General features: G+C 43.8%; 1 protein-coding gene across 1 annotated transcript in view; it reads left to right on the top strand.

Moving 5' to 3' along the window:
* Window positions 1-3698, top strand: part of IntS11 (integrator complex subunit 11) — a 107457-nt gene extending 103759 nt beyond the window's left edge. The window contains exon 14 of the mRNA XM_068356612.1: window positions 3555-3698. Within this exon, the coding sequence (XP_068212713.1) occupies window positions 3555-3614 (60 nt within the window). The 3' untranslated portion in view covers window positions 3615-3698. The remainder of the gene's footprint in view (window positions 1-3554) is intronic.
* Window positions 3699-20561: the final 16863 nt, after the last annotated feature.

Raw genomic sequence — 20561 nt, 5'->3', positions numbered from 1 at the left:
ACGTTCTGGAGGAGCAACTCTGTCTTCGCTTCTCATTACCTCAGAGAGGTAAGAGTGGACTATGACAAGTGTTATACCTTGGGCCCATACGTAGCTGCGGCTTCTGTATTAGGCAAAGGAGTTACTACCCCCACTCAACCTTAGTTTATGTACTTGTATATGGGTTTGTGTTTTTTTTTTTTATGGTTGTCTGAGGTCCTCGTCCTGTGGTACGGTTCCCTCAGTCCAGATAGATAGTTTATATCTATTTCTGCAAGGTTAGATGGTTAGCTTTAGTAAGGTTGCAGGTTTTTTATATGGGAAGGTAGTTTTCTGAAGTCTAGGTCAAGTTGTTGGTCCTACCCCTTTGACAGACTCGATTGAGTTGTTTGCAGCGTAGCAGGTCTACTCCTGGCTGAACACTCCTAAGGGAAAGCGACTCTAGAGGCAGTTACCTTTGAAGTCAGCTACCTTAGCAGGTAAGGAATCAAGGTGTTTGTTCTCCTAAAACTCTTTTGTTGTTTCCCCAACTATGTTTTTTCTGTCTGTTTCCCTCCTCCAAATGTGTGAATCAGCTATATATATATATAACTGCCAGGTAAGTTCTATTCATAAAAATGGAGTTTTTATGATAAAACAAAGTTTTATGAATACTTACCTGGCAGTTATATATATATTTTAAAGCCCACCCACCTCCCCTCAGGAGACAGGTCGGGCAAAGATAATCTGAGGAACAGAAAATGGGAATGATTCCAAGTACCACCCTGTAAGGGTTGTTAACCATCTAACCACACAACCACCACAAGGCGGTTGCCGCGATTTTCGATTAAATTCTGCCGCAGTCAGAGACTCAGCTACAGTGAACCCTCGTTTATCGCGGTAGATAGGTTCCAGTCGCGGCCGCGATAGGTGAAAATCCGCGAAGTAGTGACACCATATTTACCTATTTATTCAACATGTATATTCAGACTTTTAAAACCTTCCCTTGTACGTAGTACTGTTAACAAACTACCCTTTAATGTACAGAACACTTAATGCATGTACTGCAGTACCCTAAACTAAAACAGGCACAAATATTAAAGGTGATTTTATATCATGCATTTCCTAAACATGCTAAAAAGCACGATAAAAAATGGCAACCAATGTTTTGTTTACATTTATCTCTGATCATAATGTAGAAACAAACTGGAGGTAGAGCTTTGCTTATTACCCAGACATATTTCCCATACTTTTCCCTTAGAACTACATCACATCTTCCTACTTTAGATATATATATATATATATATATATATATATATATATATATATATATATATATATATATATATATATATATATATGTATATATATATATATATATATATATATGTATATATATATATATATATATATATATATATATATATATGCATACATATATATATATATATATATATATACTGTATATATATGGGTTATGGAAAAAATCCGCGAAGTGGTGAATCCGCGATGGTCGAACCGCGAAGTAGCGAGGGTTCACTGTATATATATATAACTGCCAGGTAAGTATTCATAAAACTTTGTTTTATCATAAAAACTCCATTTTGCTAATTTAATTGAACATCTTACTACTTTTAGCGGCCTATGACATGGGAAATACGTTACTCTTTTTTACCTTTTTATGACATTTAATTTGGAAATTTAATGTTTTATATTTTGCATTATTTCATTGATATCACTAAATCACTTTTGAGAGGGCCTGTCTTTGTATTCATTTTAATAATCGTGATACACAATTTGGAAAGAAGCTTATTCACCATGAATTGCTATATTTCTCCTTTGCTCTTTTTTAAGTTTTTGTATACCTAATTGTACTGCTTTTCAGTTCCATTCTTTGACTACTAAACTACATTTGAAATACTTAGTTATAAACTTCTTATTCGAGACAGCACACTTTTATAAACAAATGATCTATGCTGTTTACTGATCTGTTTCAAAGTTATCTTTAGATTTTTATTTGAGTTTCACTCCATCAGTTGTTACCTAATGGATTCTTAGCCTCACAACACGAGATTAATTGGTTCTGTAATGGCTTTCGTAAAGAGATTTTTTTGTCTTGAGAGTCGCCTTCTACATGTAAATAGCGTAATTTGTTTCAGACCATACAAAAACATCACATTAAATGATTATAAAAAGGATACTAACCACTAAACAGTACTAAATGTATGACAGGTACTGTATTTGGATCATTCAATAAGAAATTAACCATTGGTAACCTGTAAAAGAAGTGTAAAATTAGAGCAAACAGTAAATATACAGTAACAAAAATGTGGAGCCTTACCTTCGGAGTGAGGCGATGTCCGAGAGCGAAGTGCGGGGCGGTAGAGGAGGATGAAAAACGGCGGAAAACGTTAACAGGTGGCAGAAAATGTAAACAATTAACTTTAAAAAACGGATGTATAAATGACAGAAAATATTAACTCTTAATTTTAGAACCCACATTTACAAATGGCAGGAAATATTAACAATTACCTTTACTATAAACTTAAAATAATTTTTTTTTTTTTCTAAATTTAATTACATTACATATTTTCTTCATCACAGCTATTTTTCTTTTGTTTTTTAGCTGGTGCTTGGTCTGCTTCTACTGAAGGCCTCTTATTTCTTAAAATAATTGTCCAAACAGTCAAGCCCTTAAAAGGTGTTGCTGCTTTGATAGCTTCCTTCTGCCTCAGGATCGTTCCTATCGTAGACAGATTTTGGACATATTCCTTCACGATCACACTTACCCTCATGCCAGCCTCGTATTTCTTGATTATTTCCATCTTTCCATGGAAGGCATCATCCTCATCTTTCCCTTGACATCAGCAACTTTCTTGGAACCCATGGCTAATGATGTAACGTAATATCACACACGATGCGGTACAATTGTTACGAGAGCGAAATCACAAACACTGAGTCAATGGATGCGATACCGCTGCCGAAATGTAAAGACATAGGAACGCCAGTGCGTAGATGCATGATGGGATACATTTGAGTAGATGCTGACCAATAGGAGAGCAGGATCTTAGGTTGGTAACTAGCATCCAAGTAGGGAGATAACCAATGGGAGCACGGGAGGATGGTAGCGAGTTTATGGGCTGTTGGCTCGCGAATTTTAAAATCAGTCTCGGACACGGTCGGGCTCTCGCACCGTAACTCCTTTCGTTGTCCGAAACATTTTTCATGATGTGAGACAAAATTTTTCGCATCTCGTTTCGTAGAGTGAAAATTTCGTAAGCATTTTTCGTATCGAGAGGTTTGACTGTATGTAGAATCAGATTAGGTCAATAATTATTATTCGTCAATGAAAAATATTAGCATTGTGAAAACAGCTCTTGCAAAGTACAGTTTCTTTCTACTCTCTTCTATCCTGTGCTCTATTTTCCTGGATACCTGCCAGGCCTGTGTCTTCATCTTTCCCATTTTTTGTAGTATTTCCAGGTTTCTTGTCTAGAAACAGTTTACAGATCAGTAGTTTTATATAAAAAAAAAGAAAAAAAAAAGAAAAAAAATGGGTATTCTCAAGAAGGATTTCATATTTTTTTCTGTTTCAGGATGAAGCCTTGGGAAGCAAACTTTTAGAAATCATCAAAGCCAACTATAAGAAAACCTAATTTCGCAACAGAAAAGTCTCAGAAATATCGTAAAGTAGGGTGTTTATATTTCATATAAAGATAATAAATTTTATACTAAAGAAATGCATTTTACTGTTTTCTATTACAGGTATAGTATATTTTCTTTTTGTATAATTTCTGGGTTTTTATAAGCTGTTGTACACAGCTTTTTGTTAACAAGTATCTCTGCTTTGGACTTATTAATTTGATGTATTATACTACTGCAGTTACGCCTCATGTTGAGTCACCAACACATTTACTTTTCAAAAAAACCATCTAGATTCTCGATAAGCCATTATAAGCATACCCACATCTGTTAATAGTTCAACCTTTTTTTACCGTAGTTTTAATAAATTCATACAATTTGGTTGTGAAGAATTTAATGTTAAAAATAAAATATATACAGTATATTTTATTTTTTCTCAACAAAATGCAACAAAATCAAATACAACTCGACACAAAACTGAAAATTATCTCTTGAGAAGATAACCTCATTTCTAACACACGCATTTAAAGTTGGATTGGCGACTTAAATGCTAAAGTTGGAAGGAATAATCAAGGGATAGAGAATGTGATGGGTGTCGAGGGTCTTGGCAAAGTTTCAAATGAAAATGGAGGACATTTCGGTACTCTCTTTCAACACTAGAACATCCACAAGTATACGTGGACTTCACCATGTGGCATTTACAACCTAGGTTTGATACAACTAAGCTTTTAGAAGAAGAGCACAGAGAAATATTTGCAATTGAATGTTGGAATCAATTTGTAGTCTTAGACTTTGACAAAAAGCAGACAATTAATGAAGAATGGTGCGATATTAAGAACATATATCAGTCACTTGGTAGTGAAGTCTTGGGACACGCAGTTACAAGGAGAAAGCCATGGATATCAAAGGATACTTGGGATACTGTAAAAAGTAGACAAAGACAGAAAGTGGTTTTTGAAAGTTTTTGAGGAAGGAATGAAAATTACAAGGTATAGCATGCTAAGTATTTCAGTATTGATAGCGAGGTCAAAAGAAAAGCCGGGAATGAGTGGAGAGAATATTTAGACAGTAAAGCAGATGAGGCTGACGAAGCTATGAATTCAGGAAGTGGCTATGGTGTAAGAATTTCTCATAGAATTTTTGATGAAATCTCAACTGGGGCAAAGAAGAAGAAGCATGTACCCATCAAAAAGAGAGATGGATCTGTTATAACAACAGAAGATGAAGAAAGATAACGTTGGATGGAACACTTTAGTGAGGTTATGAATAGGAGATATTAAGGGAATAATTTAATTGATATACCTGAAGCAGATGAAGACCTTGATGTGCTCATAAATGAATTCAGTGTGTTTGAAATCGAAGCTATCCTAAAAAACTAGAGAGATGGAGAGCCCCTGGATACGATGGAATAACTGCCGAGATGATACTGGCCAAAAATGAAGTGACTCAGACAACTTAAAAGATTATTATGTAGAATGTGGTATGAGGAGGCAAAACCTGAAGAATGGGCATTAGGAGTGTTGGTGAAAATATCAAAAAAGGGAGACCTGACTGATTGCAACAAGTACAGAGGCATAACACTTAGGTCAGTTGTTATGAAAATATATAGTATGCTTATTCTAAAGAGACTGGAGAGAAAGATATATGAAAAGCTTAGAGATGAACAAGCAGGATTTAGAAAAGGTAGAAATTGCACTGACCAAATTTTCATTGTGAGACATGTTGTACAGCAATGTGTAGAATATAGAAATCCACTTTTGATGACATTTGTGGACTATGAAAAAGCCTTTGAAAGTGTGCACCAACCAATTTTATGGAGAGTCCTGGGTGTTCATGGAATTCCTCTTAAATATGTAAATTTGATTAAGTCTGTTCATGAGCATAGTAAGTGCAAAGTTAATGGAGTCTTATCAAATGAATTGCCAGTGAACAGCGGAGTACTCCAAGGGAATGTGTTGTCACGTATGTTGTTTATCCTCCTCATGGATTTTGTAATGCATAGAACAGTCGGAGATGGTGGAAAAGGGTTGGACTGGATTGGTGATCAGAATTTAGCAGACCTAGAGTATGCTGTCCGTGTTAGCAGAACACCGCAAGATTTGCAATGATTTCTTACCAGAATGCATGAAATATCACACGAGGTTGGGCTGAAGATATATAGAAGAATGACAGAGATGATGAGAACGGAGTATGTAATGGAAGATAAAATATCATTGGAAGGAGAAAAGATTAATGAGGTAGAATTATTGAACTATCTAGGAACTATGATCTCCAATGGAGGGTCTTTAGAATTAGAGTTTAGTGATTGAAAAAAGTAAATCAGACAATGGCTAGGTTAAGTAAAATTTGGAAATCAAATTGCCTGAAATTATATATAAAAATCAGACTATATCAGTTTAGTGAGATCGGTGTTACTCTATGGACACGAGTCATGGTATGACAATGAAACAATCTCCAATAGATTTAGTAGATTTGAGAACAAAGCTCTCAGAAGGAGTTTGGGAGTTAAATGGCATGACGGGATTAGAGATGAAAATGCAAGAGAGATTACTTGAGTGTCATATATGGACAAGATCATGATGAGTGGTAAATGGAGATGATTTGGGCATCCTCTTTGCACTCCCCAAGAGAGATTAATTCACCAAACGTTCAGCTGGGCTCCATAAGGCACTAGAAGAATTTGAAGACCCAGGCCTACATGGCTGACGACTATGAAGTGCAAAGTAGGAGATAATGAATGGAGAAGTATTGAATTAAAAGCTCAAGATAGAGACGACTGGCAAAATCTAAACGAGGCCATTTGCATCAATAGGCGTGGGAGATGATGATGTACAAATAGGTAAATCCTCATATAGCAGGAGTAGTTTTGAGGTATTCTTGAGTAATTCTCAGTCCCAGAAAGGTTGCCTAGATTTGATGTAGAATGTCTATCTACAATAATAGATCTTGCAACTATTCAAGATACAAATGAATACAACAATATCAGTATATGAGCATGAAAAATTTAAATTGATATACTGTACAAGGATTGTATTGGTCTGCAAGCAAAACTTTTTCTCAGTATGTGCATTTTTGGTGGACAAATACTGTACAAATTAGACTCTTGTGATTTCTGGGCTGCCCAAAAGCAAGAGCCTGGGTCTTACACAAGGTAAGGCAATCTATACAGACAGACAGACAGACTCTTGTGATTCACAGAATTTCTCTGGAAGCAATGAAATATTGTACTACTCTATCTGCATGTTTCAAATTAATAAGCTGTAAATATTTGATGAGTTTATATGTTTCTATGGATAATGTATTGTACTGTATCTAGTATTACATTTTGTGTGTACTGTACATGCAATTTTGTGTGCGTGTATATGCAATCATTTTTAAAATAGGCATACGTCTAGAAAATATTGCGTCCATGGTCCTTGGTAGCATTTTTTATCATCATTTTCTTAGAGAAGAGATAGACAAAAGCCATTAGTTATTTTGTAGAAGGGAAAATGGTTGGAAGTTTGAAGAAAGAAAATGAAAAATATTTGTCAGGGTAATTAGGAATTGAGGGACCTGCACAGGTGGTTAAGAAAAAGCAACTGTCTAGCCCTTTTCATTCCTACAGCAAATGGTTATAATGATTATGTATATGTACAATGACATGCTGCCAGGGACAACCCATTGCAACCAAAGGAAGAGGTGGACATATCTTGGATTGTGACGATATTTGACTTTAACCCTGAAAGTTTGTTCGTCTACAGGTTTTTTTGTCTTGGTAAGTACATTAAAATTTCATTTTCAAATATATTTGGGCAGGTAAGATTCCATGAATTTTAATATCTTGTTTTGATTTACTTTACACTTTCCTTCAGGGAGTGCATGCTTTCATTATTTTTGTGCTCTGGTAAGATTATCATTATGAAATTGAACCTCACTTGTGTTTGTTCCTACTTGAATACAAACCAGAGTCATTTAATAGAGCATGACTTCAGCGAAGCTCTAATGGCAGCTAAGATTCAATGAAGTAGCTATAATTACTGATGATAAGATTAACACTTTTGCCATAAGTACTCTTCCAGCATATGAAATTTTGGCTCTTAATTTCTTTGCTTTCTCTTTTCAAAATGATTTGATAAATTTGCAGACGTACGGTTGTGTTTAGGTAAACCTGGTAAAAATGGGGTAGTTTTGTCATAATTCTGCCGTTAAACCTCATATTTGGAGTATTTTTAGAAGGGAGCACCCATTCTCTTTTTTTGACAAGTGGGTGAAGTTCGACAAAAAGGAGACCAAAATACACTGAAATTAGTTGAAAAAAGTTTATAGGTCCTTTTCTTCAAGTGTTTCCTGATTTGATGTGTCTCCCTCATGTTCCTCTAGGGCTGGGTCCTCTGGAGGATTTTGCAAGGGGAGGGGGAGACCTCAGCTAGCCCCTTGGGTGATCCTCAGGGAAAGTATTACCATCTCTTAGTAAAGGTAGTAATCCTCCTCTTATGCCTTAATGGTTTCTTGTGATTGGGCAGGCCAAAAATGACAACCTTCACCTATGAAGGTTTGGCCTTCCTTGAGTATAGCAGATGCTCCATCGCCAGGAATGCTGCCAAGTGTTGGCTGCTGCTGGGATTTACAAAGCTTCCCCTGCTGTGACTTAACCCATCTCCTGCAACTCCTGTTTAAGCACTGGCCTGTGCTGTCTCATCTGTTGTTGTAGAGGCCCCTGTGGCTTTTCCTCCGTAGGAGGGCCATTGTTGCCCTCCTTGCCCTTGGTGCCAAAGAAGGTTGGCAAGAGGTAGCATGTGTGCTCCTTGTCCTCTTCTAGTTCTTCCTCATTTGATTCTTCAGATGCAGCTACTTCCTAGAAATCATCATCTGAGAAGTTTAGGAAGATGGACTGACAGTAGTTGCATGATACCCCAACCGATCTCTCTTAGCTTATGCGTGAGAGAAACGGTGCAGTACCGAGAAATGACCAAGCCAGGAAAGATGTTTTGGTACGCAATACAGAAATGTACACTCCCACTACTGGTGCTTGATCTTGAATCAGACTGAAAATAGGCACTGTAGGGCAATGCCATCTTCCTCTCCTTTCCTTAGGATGCTCTAGGTACATCTTGGTCCCTCTCCTTAAAAAATATTCTGGTCCCGAAGGGGAAGAGGCTGGCTTGTGGTGAAGTTCTAGTGCACACAGGCAGAAGGGACCAACAGTCGGTCTTCTCACTTTTACGAACGTCGAGGCATTCCCTCATGTGACCATGTTTGGGAATTTGATTATCTGTCAGTTCATGCTCATTCTTCTCATGACTTCCGGATCACATAAGTCCCACGGTAGGGAAATTGGTCACCTTTCACCTATTCTCTCCCTCATATGCATAGCAGAACAAGAACAGCTAACCACTAGTTGCTCTTATACGCACCAAGATGTGATCGTTAACCAGCTTCTTTGGTACTGGGTTACAAGTATATACGCAACATTCTGTCTCCACCTGATACCCAACACTAACTCACTCCACAGACTTTAGTACACTACTTTGTCACTGTTAGGGAAAGGAAGTTTCCGCTCCGATTTCAGTCCAGCTCGTACATGCTGAGAGGAAAGAACTGTCACAGGAGGTGATTATAAAGGCCTCCTCCCTTGCAAGGGGAAAGGAGTCTTGGGTTTCAAACACCCCAATCATGCCTGACTTTGATCTGGCAAGGACAGAGAACCCGAGTATAAAGGCCTCCTCCCTTGCAAGGGAAAAGGAATCTTGGGTTTGAAACACCCCAATGATGCCTGACTTTGATCTGGCAAGGAAAGAGAACCCGAGTATAAAGGCCTCCTCCCTTGCAAGGGAAAAGGAATCTTGGGTTTAAAACACCCCAATGATGCCTGACTTTGATCTGGCAAGGACAGAGAACCCGAGTATAAAGGCCTCCTCTCTTGCAAGGGAAAAGGAGTTTTGGGTTTAAAACACCCCAATGATGCCTTACTTTGATCTGGCAAGGACAGAGAACCCGAGTATGAAGGCCTCCTCCCTTGCAAGGGAAAAGGAGTTTTGGGTTTAAAACACCCCAATGATGCCTGACTTTGATCTGGCAAGGACAGAGAACCCGAGTATAAAGGCCTCCTCCCTTGCAAGGGAAAAGGAGTTTTGGGTTTAAAACACCCTAATCATGCCTGACTTTGATCTGGCAAGGACAGAGAACCCGAGAATAAAGGCCTCCTTCCTTGCAAGGGAAAAGGAATCTTGGGTTTAAAACACCCCAATGATGCCTGACTTTGATCTGGCAAGGACAGAGAACCCGAGTATAAAGGCCTCCTCCCTTGCAAGGGAAAAGGAGTTTTGGGTTTAAAACACCCCAATCATGCCTTACTTTGCTCTGGCAAGGACAGAGAACCCGAGTATGAAGGCCTCCTCCCTTGCAAGGGAAAAGGAGTTTTGGGTTTAAAACACCCCAATGATGCCTGACTTTGATCTGGCAAGGACAGAGAACCCGAGTATAAAGGCCTCCTCCCTTGCAAGGGAAAAGGAGCCTTGGGTTTAAGACACCCCAATGATGCCTGACTTTGATCTGGCAAGGACAGAGAACCCGAGTATAAAGGCCTCCTCCCTTGCAAGGGAAAAGGAGTCTTGGGTTTAATACACCCCAATGATGCCTGACTTTGATCTGGCAAGGACAGAGAACCCGAGTATAAATGCCTCCTCCCTTGCAAGGGGAAAGGAGTCTTGGGTTTAAGACACCCCAATGATGCCTGACTTTGATCTGGCAAGGACAGAGAACCCAAGTATAAAGGCCTCCTCCCTTGCTAGGGAAAAAGGAGTCTTGGGTTTAAGACACCCCAATGATGCCTGACTTTGATCTGGCAAGGACAGAGAACCCGAGTATAAAGGCCTCCTCCCTTGCTAGGGAAAAAGGAGTCTTGGGTTTAAGACACCCCAATGATGCCTGACTTTGATCTGGCAAGGACAGAGAACCCGAGTATAGAGGCCTCCTCCCTTGCTAGGGAAAAAGGAGTCTTGGGTTTAAGACACCCCAATGATGCCTGACTTTGATCTGGCAAGGACAGAGAACCCGAGTATAGAGGCCTCCTCCCTTGCAAGGGAAAAAGGAGTCTTGGGTTTAAGACACCCCAATGATGCCTGACTTTGATCTGGCAAGGACAGAGTACCCGAGTATAGAGGCCTCCTCCCTTGCTAGGGAAAAAGGAGTCTTGGGTTTAAGACACCCCAATGATGCCTGACTTTGATCTGGCAAGGACAGAGTACCCGAGTATAGAGGCCTCCTCCCTTGCTAGGGAAAAAGGAGTCTTGGGTTTAAGACACCCCAATGATGCCTGACTTTGATCTGGCAAGGACAGAGAACCCGAGTATAAAGGCCTCCTCCCTTGCAAGGGAAAAAGGAGTCTTGGGTTTAAGACACCCCAATGGTGCCTGACTTTGATCTGGCAAGGACAGAGAACCCGAGTATAAAGGCCTCCTCCCTTGCAAGTGAAAAAGGAGTCTTGAGTTTAAGACACCACAATGATGCCTGACTTTGATCTGGCAAGGACAGAGAACCCGAGTATAAAGGCCTCCTCCCTTGCAAGTGAAAAAGGAGTCTTGAGTTTAAGACACCACAATGATGCCTGACTTTGATCTGGCAAGGACAGAGAACCCGAGTATAAAGGCCTCCTCTCTTGCAAGGGAAAAAGGAGTCTTGGGTTTAAGACACCCCAATGATGCCTGACTTTGATCTGGCAAGGACAGAGAACCCGAGTATAAAGGCCTCCTCCCTTGCAAGGGAAAAAGGAGTCTTGGGTTTAAGACACCCCAATGATGCCTGACTTTGATCTGGCAAGGACAGAGAACCCGAGTATAAAGGCCTCCTCCCTTGCAAGGGAAAAAGGAGTCTTGGGTTTAAGACACCCCAATGATGCCTGACTTTGATCTGGCAAGGACAGAGAACCCGAGTATAAAGGCCTCCTCCCTTGCAAGGGAAAAAGGAGTCTTGGGTTTAAGACACCCCAATGATGCCTGACTTTGATCTGGCAAGGACAGAGAACCCGAGTATAAAGGCCTCCTCCCTTGCAAGGGAAAAAGGAGTCTTGGGTTTAAGACACCCCAATGATGCCTGACTTTGATCTGGCAAGGACAGAGAACCCGAGTATAAAGGCCTCCTCCCTTGCAAGGGAAAAAGGAGTCTTGGGTTTAAGACACCCCAATGATGCCTGACTTTGATCTGGCAAGGACAGAGAACCCGAGTATAAAGGCCTCCTCCCTTGCAAGGGAAAAGGAGTCTCGGGTTTAAGACACCCCAATGATGCCTGACTTTGATCTGGCAAGGACAGAGAACCCGAGTATAGAGGCCTCCTCCCTTGCAAGGGAAAAGGAGTCTCGGGTTTAAGACACCCCAATGATGCCTGACTTTGATCTGGCAAGGACAGAGAACCCGAGTATAGAGGCCTCCTCCCTTGCAAGGGAAAAGGAGTCTTGGGTTTAAGACACCCCAATGATGCCTGACTTTGATCTAGCAAGGACAGAGAACCCGAGTATAAAGGCCTCCTCCCTTGCAAGGGAAAAGGAGTCTTGGGTTTAAGACACCCCAATGACGCAAGGACAGAGAACCCGAGTATAAAGGCCTCCTCCCTTGCAAGGGAAAAGGAGGCTTGGGTTTAAGACACCCCAATGATGCCTGACTTTGATCTAGCAAGGACAGAGAACCCGAGTATAAAGACCTCCTCCCTTGCAAGGGAAAAGGAGTCTTGGGTTTAAGACACCCCAATGACGCAAGGACAGAGAACCCGAGTATAAAGGCCTCCTCCCTTGCAAGGGAAAAGGAGGCTTGGGTTTAAGACACCCCAATGATGCCTGACTTTGATCTGGCAAGGACAGAGAACCCGAGTATAAAGGCCTCCTCCCTTGCAAGGGAAAAGGAGGCTTGGGTTTAAGACACCCCAATGATGCCTGACTTTGATCTGGCAAGGACAGAGAACCCGAGTATAAAGGCCTCCTCCCTTGCAAGGGAAAAGGAGGCTTGGGTTTAAGACACCCCAATGATGCCTGACTTTGATCTGGCAAGGACAGAGAACCCGAGTATAAAGGCCTCCTCCCTTGCAAGGGAAAAGGAGGCTTGGGTTTAAGACACCCCAATGATGCCTGACTTTGATCTGGCAAGGACAGAGAACCCGAGTATAAAGGCCTCCTCCCTTGCAAGGGAAAAGGAGTCTTGGGTTTAAGACACCCCAATGATGCCTGACTTTGATCTGGCAAGGACAGAGAACCCGAGTATAAAGGCCTCCTCCCTTGCAAGGGAAAAGGAGTCTTGGGTTTAAGACACCCCAATGATGCCTGACTTTGATCTGGCAAGGACAGAGAACCCGAGTATAAAGGCCTCCTCCCTTGCAAGGGAAAAGGAGTCTTGGGTTTAAGACACCCCAATGATGCCTGACTTTGATCTGGCAAGGACAGAGAACCCGAGTATAAAGGCCTCCTCCCTTGCAAGGGAAAAGGAGGCTTGGGTTTAAGACACCCCAATGATGCCTGACTTTGATCTAGCAAGGACAGAGAACCCGAGTATAAAGACCTCCTCCCTTGCAAGGGAAAAGGAGTCTTGGGTTTAAGACACCCCAATGACGCAAGGACAGAGAACCCGAGTATAAAGGCCTCCTCCCTTGCAAGGGAAAAGGAGTCTTGGGTTTAAGACACCCCAATGATGCCTGACTTTGATCTAGCAAGGACAGAGAACCCGAGTATAAAGACCTCCTCCCTTGCAAGGGAAAAGGAGTCTTGGGTTTAAGACACCCCAATGACGCAAGGACAGAGAACCCGAGTATAAAGGCCTCCTCCCTTGCAAGGGAAAAGGAGGCTTGGGTTTAAGACACCCCAATGATGCCTGACTTTGATCTGGCAAGGACAGAGAACCCGAGTATAAAGGCCTCCTCCCTTGCAAGGGAAAAGGAGGCTTGGGTTTAAGACACCCCAATGATGCCTGACTTTGATCTGGCAAGGACAGAGAACCCGAGTATAAAGGCCTCCTCCCTTGCAAGGGAAAAGGAGGCTTGGGTTTAAGACACCCCAATGATGCCTGACTTTGATCTGGCAAGGACAGAGAACCCGAGTATAAAGGCCTCCTCCCTTGCAAGGGAAAAGGAGGCTTGGGTTTAAGACACCCCAATGATGCCTGACTTTGATCTGGCAAGGACAGAGAACCCGAGTATAAAGGCCTCCTCCCTTGCAAGGGAAAAGGAGGCTTGGGTTTAAGACACCCCAATGATGCCTGACTTTGATCTGGCAAGGACAGAGAACCCGAGTATAAAGGCCTCCTCCCTTGCAAGGGAAAAGGAGGCTTGGGTTTAAGACACCCCAATGATGCCTGACTTTGATCTGGCAAGGACAGAGAACCCGAGTATAAAGGCCTCCTCCCTTGCAAGGGAAAAGGAGTCTTGGGTTTAAGACACCCCAATGATGCCTGACTTTGATCTGGCAAGGACAGAGAACCCGAGTATAAAGGCCTCCTCCCTTGCAAGGGAAAAGGAGGCTTGGGTTTAAGACACCCCAATGATGCCTGACTTTGATCTGGCAAGGACAGAGAACCCGAGTATAAAGGCCTCCTCCCTTGCAAGGGAAAAGGAGGCTTGGGTTTAAGACACCCCAATGATGCCTGACTTTGATCTGGCAAGGACAGAGAACCCGAGTATAAAGGCCTCCTCCCTTGCAAGGGAAAAGGAGGCTTGGGTTTAAGACACCCCAATGATGCCTGACTTTGATCTGGCAAGGACAGAGAACCCGAGTATAAAGGCCTCTTCCCTTGCAAGGGAAAAGGAGGCTTGGGTTTAAGACACCCCAATGATGCCTGACTTTGAAATGGCAAGGACAGAGAACCCGAGTATAAAGGCCTCCTCCCTTGCAAGGGAAAAGGAGTCTTGGGTTTAAGACACCCCAATGATGCCTGACTTTGATCTGGCAAGGACAGAGAACCCGAGTATAAAGGCCTCCTCCCTTGCAAGGGAAAAGGAGTCTTGGGTTTAAGACACCCCAATGATGCCTGACTTTGATCTGGCAAGGACAGAGAACCCGAGTATAAAGGCCTCCTCCCTTGCAAGGGAAAAGGAGTCTTGGGTTTAAGACACCCCAATGATGCCAGACTTTGATCTGGCAAGGACAGAGAACCCGAGTATAAAGGCCTCCTCCCTTGCAAGGGAAAAAGGAGTCTTGGGTTTAAGACACCTCAATGATGCCTGACTTTGATCTGGCAAGGACAGAGAACCCGAGTATAAAGGCCTCCTCCCTTGCAAGGGAAAAGGAATCTTGGGTTTAAAACACTCCAATGATGCCTTACTTTGATCTGGCAAGGACAGAGAACCTGAGTATAAAGGCCTCCTCCCTTGCAAGGGAAAAGGAGTCTTGGGTTTAAGACACCTCAATGATGCCTGACTTTGATCTGGCAAGGACAGAGAACCCGAGTATAAAGGCCTCCTCCCTTGCAAGGGAAAAGGAATTTTGGGTTAAAAACACTCCAATGATGCCTTACTTTGATCTGGCAAGGACAGAGAACCTGAGTATAAAGGCCTCCTCCCTTGCAAGGGAAAAGGAATTTTGGGTTAAAAACACTCCAATGATGCCTTACTTTGATCTGGCAAGGACAGAGAACCTGAGTATAAAGGCCTCCTCCCTTGCAAGGGAAAAGGAGTCTTGGGTTTAAGACACCTCAATGATGCCTGACTTTGATCTGGCAAGGACAGAGAACCCGAGTATAAAGGCCTCCTCCCTTGCAAGGGAAAAGGAATTTTGGGTTAAAAACACTCCAATGATGCCTTACTTTGATCTGGCAAGGACAGAGAACCTGAGTATAAAGGCCTCCTCCCTTGCAAGGGAAAAGGAGTCTTGGGTTTAAGACACCTCAATGATGCCTGACTTTGATCTGGCAAGGACAGAGAACCCGAGTATAAAGGCCTCCTCCCTTGCAAGGGAAAAAGAATCTTGGGTTTAAAACACTCCAATGATGCCTGACTTTGATCTGGCAAGGACAGAGAACCCGAGTATAAAGGCCTCCTCCCTTGCAAGGGAAAAAGGAGTCTTTGGTTTAAGACACCTCAATGATGCCTGACTTTGATCTGGCAAGGACAGAGAACCCGAGTATAGAGGCCTCCTCCCTTGCAAGGGAAAAAGGAGTCTTGGGTTTAAGACACCCCAATGATGCCTGACTTTGATCTGGCAAGGACAGAGTACCCGAGTATAGAGGCCTCCTCCCTTGCTAGGGAAAAAGGAGTCTTGGGTTTAAGACACCCCAATGATGCCTGACTTTGATCTGGCAAGGACAGAGTACCCGAGTATAGAGGCCTCCTCCCTTGCTAGGGAAAAAGGAGTCTTGGGTTTAAGACACCCCAATGATGCCTGACTTTGATCTGGCAAGGACAGAGAACCCGAGTATAAAGGCCTCCTCCCTTGCAAGGGAAAAAGGAGTCTTGGGTTTAAGACACCCCAATGGTGCCTGACTTTGATCTGGCAAGGACAGAGAACCCGAGTATAAAGGCCTCCTCCCTTGCAAGTGAAAAAGGAGTCTTGAGTTTAAGACACCACAATGATGCCTGACTTTGATCTGGCAAGGACAGAGAACCCGAGTATAAAGGCCTCCTCCCTTGCAAGTGAAAAAGGAGTCTTGAGTTTAAGACACCACAATGATGCCTGACTTTGATCTGGCAAGGACAGAGAACCCGAGTATAAAGGCCTCCTCTCTTGCAAGGGAAAAAGGAGTCTTGGGTTTAAGACACCCCAATGATGCCTGACTTTGATCTGGCAAGGACAGAGAACCCGAGTATAAAGGCCTCCTCCCTTGCAAGGGAAAAAGGAGTCTTGGGTTTAAGACACCCCAATGATGCCTGACTTTGATCTGGCAAGGACAGAGAACCCGAGTATAAAGGCCTCCTCCCTTGCAAGGGAAAAAGGAGTCTTGGGTTTAAGACACCCCAATGATGCCTGACTTTGATCTGGCAAGGACAGAGAACCCGAGTATAAAGGCCTCCTCCCTTGCAAGGGAAAAAGGAGTCTTGGGTTTAAGACACCCCAATGATGCCTGACTTTGATCTGGCAAGGACAGAGAACCCGAGTATAAAGGCCTCCTCCCTTGCAAGGGAAAAAGGAGTCTTGGGTTTAAGACACCCCAATGATGCCTGACTTTGATCTGGCAAGGACAGAGAACCCGAGTATAAAGGCCTCCTCCCTTGCAAGGGAAAAAGGAGTCTTGGGTTTAAGACACCCCAATGATGCCTGACTTTGATCTGGCAAGGACAGAGAACCCGAGTATAAAGGCCTCCTCCCTTGCAAGGGAAAAGGAGTCTCGGGTTTAAGACACCCCAATGATGCCTGACTTTGATCTGGCAAGGACAGAGAACCCGAGTATAGAGGCCTCCTCCCTTGCAAGGGAAAAGGAGTCTCGGGTTTAAGACACCCCAATGATGCCTGACTTTGATCTGGCAAGGACAGAGAACCCGAGTATAGAGGCCTCCTCCCTTGCAAGGGAAAAGGAGTCTTGGGTTTAAGACACCCCAATGATGCCTGACTTTGATCTAGCAAGGACAGAGAACCCGAGTATAAAGGCCTCCTCCCTTGCAAGGGAAAAGGAGTCTTGGGTTTAAGACACCCCAATGACGCAAGGACAGAGAACCCGAGTATAAAGGCCTCCTCCCTTGCAAGGGAAAAGGAGGCTTGGGTTTAAGACACCCCAATGATGCCTGACTTTGATCTAGCAAGGACAGAGAACCCGAGTATAAAGACCTCCTCCCTTGCAAGGGAAAAGGAGTCTTGGGTTTAAGACACCCTAATGACGCAAGGACAGAGAACCCGAGTATAAAGGCCTCCTCCCTTGCAAGGGAAAAGGAGGCTTGGGTTTAAGACACCCCAATGATGCCTGACTTTGATCTGGCAAGGACAGAGAACCCGAGTATAAAGGCCTCCTCCCTTGCAAGGGAAAAGGAGGCTTGGGTTTAAGACACCCCAATGATGCCTGACTTTGATCTGGCAAGGACAGAGAACCCGAGTATAAAGGCCTCCTCCCTTGCAAGGGAAAAGGAGGCTTGGGTTTAAGACACCCCAATGATGCCTGACTTTGATCTGGCAAGGACAGAGAACCCGAGTATAAAGGCCTCCTCCCTTGCAAGGGAAAAGGAGGCTTGGGTTTAAGACACCCCAATGATGCCTGACTTTGATCTGGCAAGGACAGAGAACCCGAGTATAAAGGCCTCCTCCCTTGCAAGGGAAAAGGAGTCTTGGGTTTAAGACACCCCAATGATGCCTGACTTTGATCTGGCAAGGACAGAGAACCCGAGTATAAAGGCCTCCTCCCTTGCAAGGGAAAAGGAGTCTTGGGTTTAAGACACCCCAATGATGCCTGACTTTGATCTGGCAAGGACAGAGAACCCGAGTATAAAGGCCTCCTCCCTTGCAAGGGAAAAGGAGGCTTGGGTTTAAGACACCCCAATGATGCCTGACTTTGATCTAGCAAGGACAGAGAACCCGAGTATAAAGACCTCCTCCCTTGCAAGGGAAAAGGAGTCTTGGGTTTAAGACACCCCAATGACGCAAGGACAGAGAACCCGAGTATAAAGGCCTCCTCCCTTGCAAGGGAAAAGGAGTCTTGGGTTTAAGACACCCCAATGATGCCTGACTTTGATCTAGCAAGAACAGAGAACCCGAGTATAAAGACCTCCTCCCTTGCAAGGGAAAAGGAGTCTTGGGTTTAAGACACCCCAATGACGCAAGGACAGAGAACCCGAGTATAAAGGCCTCCTCCCTTGCAAGGGAAAAGGAGGCTTGGGTTTAAGACACCCCAATGATGCCTGACTTTGATCTGGCAAGGACAGAGAACCCGAGTATAAAGGCCTCCTCCCTTGCAAGGGAAAAGGAGGCTTGGGTTTAAGACACCCCAATGATGCCTGACTTTGATCTGGCAAGGACAGAGAACCCGAGTATAAAGGCCTCCTCCCTTGCAAGGGAAAAGGAGGCTTGGGTTTAAGACACCCCAATGATGCCTGACTTTGATCTGGCAAGGACAGAGAACCCGAGTATAAAGGCCTCCTCCCTTGCAAGGGAAAAGGAGGCTTGGGTTTAAGACACCCCAATGATGCCTGACTTTGATCTGGCAAGGACAGAGAACCCGAGTATAAAGGCCTCCTCCCTTGCAAGGGAAAAGGAGGCTTGGGTTTAAGACACCCCAATGATGCCTGACTTTGATCTGGCAAGGACAGAGAACCCGCGTATAAAGGCCTCCTCCCTTGCAAGGGAAAAGGAGGCTTGGGTTTAAGACACCCCAATGATGCCTGACTTTGATCTGGCAAGGACAGAGAACCCAAGTATAAAGGCCTCCTCCCTTGCAAGGGAAAAGGAGTCTTGGGTTTAAGACACCCCAATGATGCCTGACTTTGATCTGGCAAGGACAGAGAACCCGAGTATAAAGGCCTCCTCCCTTGCAAGGGAAAAGGAGGCTTGGGTTTAAGACACCCCAATGATGCCTGACTTTGATCTGGCAAGGACAGAGAACCCGAGTATAAAGGCCTCCTCCCTTGCAAGGGAAAAGGAGGCTTGGGTTTAAGACACCCCAATGATGCCTGACTTTGATCTGGCAAGGACAGAGAACCCGAGTATAAAGGCCTCCTCCCTTGCAAGGGAAAAGGAGGCTTGGGTTTAAGACACCCCAATGATGCCTGACTTTGATCTGGCAAGGACAGAGAACCCGAGTATAAAGGCCTCCTCCCTTGCAAGGGAAAAGGAGGCTTGGGTTTAAGACACCCCAATGATGCCTGACTTTGAAATGGCAAGGACAGAGAACCCGAGTATAAAGGCCTCCTCCCTTGCAAGGGAAAAGGAGTCTTGGGTTTAAGACACCCCAATGATGCCTGACTTTGATCTGGCAAGGACAGAGAACCCGAGTATAAAGGCCTCCTCCCTTGCAAGGGAAAAGGAGTCTTGGGTTTAAGACACCCCAATGATGCCTGACTTTGATCTGGCAAGGACAGAGAACCCGAGTATAAAGGCCTCCTCCCTTGCAAGGGAAAAGGAGTCTTGGGTTTAAGACACCCCAATGATGCCAGACTTTGATCTGGCAAGGACAGAGAACCCGAGTATAAAGGCCTCCTCCCTTGCAAGGGAAAAAGGAGTCTTGGGTTTAAGACACCCCAATGATGCCTGACTTTGATCTGGCAAGGACAGAGAACCCGAGTATAAAGGCCTCCTCCCTTGCAAGGGAAAAAGGAGTCTTGGGTTTAAGACACCTCAATGATGCCTGACTTTGATCTGGCAAGGACAGAGAACCCGAGTATAAAGGCCTCCTCCCTTGCAAGGGAAAAGGAATCTTGGGTTTAAAACACTCCAATGATGCCTTACTTTGATCTGGCAAGGACAGAGAACCTGAGTATAAAGGCCTCCTCCCTTGCAAGGGAAAAGGAGTCTTGGGTTTAAGACACCTCAATGATGCCTGACTTTGATCTGGCAAGGACAGAGAACCCGAGTATAAAGGCCTCCTCCCTTGCAAGGGAAAAGGAATTTTGGGTTAAAAACACTCCAATGATGCCTTACTTTGATCTGGCAAGGACAGAGAACCTGAGTATAAAGGCCTCCTCCCTTGCAAGGGAAAAGGAATTTTGGGTTAAAAACACTCCAATGATGCCTTACTTTGATCTGGCAAGGACAGAGAACCTGAGTATAAAGGCCTCCTCCCTTGCAAGGGAAAAGGAGTCTTGGGTTTAAGACACCTCAATGATGCCTGACTTTGATCTGGCAAGGACAGAGAACCCGAGTATAAAGGCCTCCTCCCTTGCAAGGGAAAAGGAATTTTGGGTTAAAAACACTCCAATGATGCCTTACTTTGATCTGGCAAGGACAGAGAACCTGAGTATAAAGGCCTCCTCCCTTGCAAGGGAAAAGGAGTCTTGGGTTTAAGACACCTCAATGATGCCTGACTTTGATCTGGCAAGGACAGAGAACCCGAGTATAAAGGCCTCCTCCCTTGCAAGGGAAAAAGAATCT

This window comes from Palaemon carinicauda, chromosome 32, assembly GCF_036898095.1.
Source record: "Palaemon carinicauda isolate YSFRI2023 chromosome 32, ASM3689809v2, whole genome shotgun sequence".
In the NCBI taxonomy this organism is placed as follows: domain Eukaryota; kingdom Metazoa; phylum Arthropoda; class Malacostraca; order Decapoda; family Palaemonidae; genus Palaemon; species Palaemon carinicauda.
Note: the sequence above shows the minus strand (reverse complement) of the source record. Positions and strands in the feature narration are given on the sequence as shown.